We start from the raw sequence: 5,916 nt of genomic DNA, 5'->3' as shown, positions 1-5,916 counted from the left end.
TAATCTGGTAAGATTTCCATGGCCACACAGGGGATACATGACTGAAACCTGTGCACGTGTCATGAACTTGAAGAGTTGGCTGCGCACGTGTTGACAATATGCATTACTGTAATGCATATCCTTTGCATGCCATGAGACTCACGTAGACAAACCTTGTGTTTGCATCGGAGATCAGGTTTAACTCATCGGGAAGATTACATCTGCAAAGGAATCTGTTTGTCAAACGGGCGAGGTCCAACATTAATGCCCTTTCACCTAAATTGTTGCCTTAAGAGGATTAAAGAGCAAATCAATTAATCTATTTGTCACAGAGTGCACAATAGGAAAGGTGAAGAAACAGGAGTCTTTTGCCAATTAGACCCCATCGAGAGATAATTATAGGGGCTGCAGGTGGAAATTAGTTCATAACATATCAATTAAATCATCTCTTCTCATTCTGAGATTAACGTTTTAAACGGGAAGTGATGCCATGAGCTGTACAGGAATATCCCGATTTTGAGTCCAAAAGGCAGAAACACCAGGCAAAGTCACGCACAAACAGAAACAAAGACAAACCAAGAAAGCACAAAGGAGCTGGGCTGGTATGTGGAGACAGACTTAGTGAGAACAGGTGAGCAGGAAGTGTGGGGGCAGGGCTAACAGGTGAAACGAATCAGCGTGGGGCAGACGATCAAAAGTGTCAAAGGAAACACGAAACAGAGGAAAAACATTTGATTATGACAGTATCAGTCACATTTGATCCTTAAGGTCGAACTCAAACACCTCACCTGTAATTTGTTTTATTTTCAACCGGCTTTGTTAATCATTTGCTTTGCTGCAATGATAAAGTTTATTTAGATTTTTACGGCTACATCAAGTAATAACGAAACTTGACAGCTTGTTGCACTTTCACATTTCAGGAACCTATTGAAGATATGCTACATCATTGATGCAAATAAGAATAATTCTAAATGTAAACAGTGTATTCGTAAGTCTGGAGACAGCAACTATTATTTTAAGGCTCCTGTTGCAACCTGAGCAATGATTAGTGACTGTAGTTCAACAGTGGTCTGTAATGTGCACGTGGTTTGGAGAGACTCGGGATTTCTGTCATGCGCTAGTATTGTGTTCCTTTTTGAAATTACAATCATTCTTTGCAACATGAATAATGTGCCCTTATCGGACAACATGCTGTTATTTTGAGCTCGACGGTTCATTGTTGACAAAACTCAAGGTCAACTTCTTTTATCAAATTTTCTCCTAAATGAAAATCTCATTGGATAACTAACAGTTATATCAATTTAATAAGTTAATAGACAAAGAACATTTACAAATTTGTATCACACACACATTGTAGGTTTGATAATAAGAATATAAAAGACAATTTTGTTATGAATATAAAACGTTTTATTGATATTGTCATATTTTGACAATTAAATAATATAAAAATATAAATTATTACTTTTCTTTTTACAAAATTAGAGATTCATTCAATATTTACAACATCAAGGAGGCAAAATACACTGTGCAGTGACTGTAAATGACATTACACTTTGTGCTGAAATGAGTGCAAAAAAGTATTTGTCATTGATTGGCTTCATCAAAAGGTTACATGCTTGATTCTATCCATATTTAACAATCACAATAAAAAATGTAGTAAAGCATCAAAGTTTCCTACATTCTTTCACACGATGAGCTCATGTATTCACCTCAACATCTCAGTACATCTTATCTTACACATATGCTGTACAACATTTGAGGGAGTTCAATGACATGTGACAAAGGTTCCTGGCTGGGATTCGATTGATGCAGCTACCAGGCAACATTAAGTAGGTGCTACTCAAAGTGTTTTCTTTGTCACAGTCACTCAGTAGCTTGTATTTGGTGTTTCCTGTTGTCTTGGAGCTTAGAACAGCCCAGAGACAAACCTCACACGCCCCCCACTGATGAAGCGCTGATCTTGTATCGGCACAGCGGGCATGTGCCAAACGTTTGGAAGACTCTAAAAGCGCACCGGTTACATAAACACTGGTGGCCGCAAGACAAAGTGATTCTGGCCTGTTTTTCCATGCACACCACACAGTCCATTACGTTGCCTCCATCTGCAATCAAATCAAAGGAATCACAATTACAAGATTGTCATCAGGGATAGGTTCTACCTGGTTACAAATATGCACTGAAATCACTGAAATCTGGTTGCATTTGGTTGGAAGGACTCTTTCTTACCTGATGGGACTTTCATGTCAAGACAGGAGATGCTTTCATCACTGTTTCCATGGAGGCTTGAGACAGGAATCAAACTGTTGAGGCTATCTGCATCAGGTGAGGTGAGGTGTTCAGGTGCAGGACAGGACCGTCTGGTGTGAAACAGCTCCCTTTTCTCTGAGCCTGCAGCAAAGAGTATCAAATATTTTAGTAACAAGGAAACATTAACCTGGCCTTGTCAGTGCATGTGAAACAAGTAAGAACAATAAAAAGAGGCTGCACAGCAAACGTACACCCTTGTAGTAATAAACATACCTAGGAGGGAAATGGCGCATGTCTGTCCATAGATGTCTATCATGGCCCATAGCGGCTTGCTGAGATTCACTCCTGTCAGTAGCTTGTGCCGCATGATGTTGTGGCTTGTGACGTATACGGAGCCTTTACCAGAGAGCCAGAACTCCAGCTCTGAACCTGCTTGGCAGTGGGATTCAGGCACTGGGGCAGCCCAGTGCCCTTGGGTGTCAGTGAGGTTGGGGATGGCCATGATGGGCAGAGGCAGAGATCTGTCCGAGGGCGGCACGTTGGTGAAGCCCACACGCATAGCTCCTTGCCAGTTGAACAAATCTTTCTCAACCCTCAGACGAATCTTCTCCTGGATCTTTACCGGGCGGCTGCTGAACACCAGGCCGTTCTTGAACGTGTTCCTCGTCCTCTCTGCGCGTCGACACCCATTGCTCAGAGTGACCATGTCTCCCACAGCCAGAGGGTGGAAGGTCAAAGGACCGAGGCAGGACTGGCCACATCTGCGGGACGTCTCTGACCCAACAACTGCAAAGGAGCAACAACACGGTTAAGAATCTTGATGTGCGACCCAGGTTCACTTATTGTTGTTTGATTATTTCTAATCATGTAGATTACATCTGCACTGTAATCACAGCATCTAACAGATTGTTAGTTAATCATTCATGGTAATAGAGTGATAAAGTTGATTCTGAATGACATTTTACAACTACTTATGCAATTATGAAAGTAACACACACAAGCTTTCACTTCAGAGAAAGATGGGCATTTCATATAAAGATGAATACTTGGAAGTGAACACTGTATCCAATCATAACTTCAGTTTATTTTATAGAGGACGAGTTGCAGTAAATGATAACTAGCCAGGAACACATCTAGCAGATATGACTAATGCATGGGTAGCGTTAAGCAACTATGTAGTGTATGTGAAGCCTTTCACTCACTGGTGACAAGCTGAGCATTTCCAGTAAAACATGTCGTTTCTAGTCATCTCCTTCATTTCACACTTTACAGCACAGGATATAAATCCTGAATTCCCACGTGTGGCTTTTTTAAGTCTTCTTCCTCGTTTGCTCATTATCTGTTTTACATCACTTATCAACGCGCTCCTGTTTTGGATCTCACCTAATCCGATTCTTAACAGTAACAATAACTTGAATGGACGAGACTTTCAGTAGCCTTTTGAAAAAATAGGAAAGTAGGGATGTTTTCATGATGCACATATGCATAAAAACTGAACTAACAACTCTTTTCATACTAAAGTCATGTACTTTTTTTATTAAAAAAATATTGATAAGAGCTATAAAATAATCCCTTTCACCAACATTTGTGTCACTAATATGAAAAATTGTGAATGAATTACTATTTACATACTTTAATTATTAGTATTAAGTTAGTAATAATATAAAACTGACTATATTCATTCTGACTTCTTAAATGTAACTTGACAAAGTGTGTTAATAACAGAGAGTCTTGTTGACATTTAAAGCAGTATTGTAAATTGCATACGAAGTCACTGTAAAGACCAAAGAAGAGATATCTCACCAGAGTTCCCGTTGTCACTCTCTTTCACCATCTTGAAGAGGCAGAAGGTACTTTGAAGGTTTGAAGGTTTTGATAGAAGATGTGCTCTCGTCTGTATCTTCGTGTAATTGTCATGTAGTTGGAGAGTTGGCTGCTTTTAAAACGCTGTGCACGTGAGTCTTCAAAACACAAACATCCCCCTGCATCACATGGAAAGTGAAAGGAGGAGGAGTCAGGGAGGAACCATAGTTTGGAAATTTACCTGCTGCTAGCAAGGTCGGGCATGGCACAACAAATCATTTAGTTAAGTTTCTGTTTGAATCAGTGTCCTTTAGTGCAGCAATACAAACATAAAATCACAACGTGACGTCCTGAACTCTGTGATGTTTTGCTCCCATGTAGAGCAGTAGTTTATGTGTAATAAATGCACAACTTGCAGATTTGTTCTCACAACCCAGAGTATACTTTTATTAATGTGGCGTTGCCTGTTTTTGATGTTGCAGATAATCTGTTGTCGCTGCCTGTATGAAACCTTTTAAAGTGTATTTAACTCTCATGTTGCAGTTTCCTGTACTTGCCTGTGTTTACTCAAAATGGTATGGATCTTATATTATATTGATGACTATTAGTTCATATTCATATGAATCTAATATTTGAATGTCCTGAGCTCGACACTGCCATTTTATCAGAGCCACACAGCAGGAAACATAATGCAATATGAACTCCTAAGAAACACTGGAAAAGTCCCCTTTTTCAAAGTATCATGGAAAATACCACCAAGATTGTGGATACCATTTCCGTGACTGACTCAGTGGATTTGGCGAGACACGTTACGAGGTTAAGTGATGACATCATGCAAAGCTCCGTACTTTCACATGTTCTTGGTTGTTGCTGGTGAATCATTCACCAGAGGGTGCACAGCTTTGTCGCCCTCTACAGGAAAACACGCCCTGTTATTTCTTTCGTGCTCATTGGTTAGCAGTCGCGACCACGTGTCAGGATGAGGCCATGACTGGGACTCCCCGGTAATGTCATCCCTCTTGGAAATTTACTAGCTCTCCTCTTACTATACCTCAACATCCCGTCACCTGACAGTGACTGCAGGCCTGAAATATATTATCAGATGTGGCCATTGTTTAACGTTCGTCAGATATAATAAGCCCACAGAAATATGTGACACATGTTTTCAGATGCCTGTGTTGGGAAGATAATGCCCTGAAGTGTTTGATTCTATGCATACATTTCTACTCTTGTCATATAAGAAAATAATATTCTCTATTCATCCTGTAGTTAAAATATGTCAAAGGTTACTGTGAGAACTAACAAGAACTCATGAATGTGCCCACCCCAATTCATAAAGCATAACAGTAAGTCATATATTATTAAAATGTATTTGACTAAATTGGCCAATAGAGTTCAAACAAAGCATAACAAAAGAATCACAACATTATTTTGTAGAAAATAATCTGTAATTGAGCCCAATCAAACCTCACCTACTTCATATGTAATGCTAGTGGATAGTCACAATGCTAAATAAAGATGTGGGCTAAATTGTATTGACATAAATTAAAATACTTATTGAAATGCCAGGTACATGGCCCAATACCTACCTCATATCAGGTATAAATTGTCCTTAATTAATATCGTAAATACCTTTCGAGATTTAAAAAGAAAATCTCAAATCTTAAAATGAAACATGTACTTGTTCATGATTTCTAATTCAAAACCACACAATACATTATCAATACACTTTAAAACTCATATTACATGTTCGTAAAAAGGATACGATGTGGTATGTTGCCACTGCTTATTGAAACTGGAAGATTAAGATGAGAGAGTTTGTGAACATTTGCTTCTGAATGAGGTGATGTGAGGTTCCAGATTGAATATCTTTAATAACTTTTTGAC

The 5,916-nt window shown here is 39.1% G+C and overlaps 1 protein-coding gene across 1 annotated transcript; it reads right to left on the bottom strand.

The window, feature by feature from the left end:
• Positions 1–1,393: 1,393 nt before the first annotated feature.
• LOC116378878 (E3 ubiquitin-protein ligase NEURL3-like) lies at positions 1,394–4,174 on the bottom strand. Its single transcript, XM_031840783.1, has 4 exons — positions 4,030–4,174; positions 2,500–3,012; positions 2,206–2,367; positions 1,394–2,081 (listed from the first exon to the last, which is right to left on the bottom strand). The coding sequence occupies exons 1-4, from the start codon at positions 4,058–4,060 to the stop codon at positions 1,909–1,911; spliced, it is 879 nt and encodes a 292-aa protein (XP_031696643.1). The 5' UTR covers positions 4,061–4,174; the 3' UTR covers positions 1,394–1,908.
• Between the last annotated feature and the right edge of the window lie 1,742 nt (positions 4,175–5,916).

Source organism: Anarrhichthys ocellatus, unplaced genomic scaffold (genome assembly GCF_004355925.1).
Source record: "Anarrhichthys ocellatus isolate YVR2014 unplaced genomic scaffold, GSC_Weel_1.0 scaffold3298, whole genome shotgun sequence".
NCBI lineage: Eukaryota > Metazoa > Chordata > Actinopteri > Perciformes > Anarhichadidae > Anarrhichthys > Anarrhichthys ocellatus.
The sequence above is the reverse complement of the archived record's forward strand: the minus strand, read 5'-3'. Positions and strand labels throughout refer to the sequence as shown.

Coding starts and splice junctions, on each gene's coding strand:
- LOC116378878 (XM_031840783.1), bottom strand. CDS start 4,060: ATGGTGAAAGAGAGTGACAACGGGAACTCTG. Junction 3,013..4,029: donor GAGTGACAACGGGAACTCTG/GTGAGATATCTC, acceptor GCTCCTTTGCAG/TTGTTGGGTCAGAGACGTCC. Junction 2,082..2,205: donor TGACATGAAAGTCCCATCAG/GTAAGAAAGAGT, acceptor ATTTGATTGCAG/ATGGAGGCAACGTAATGGAC.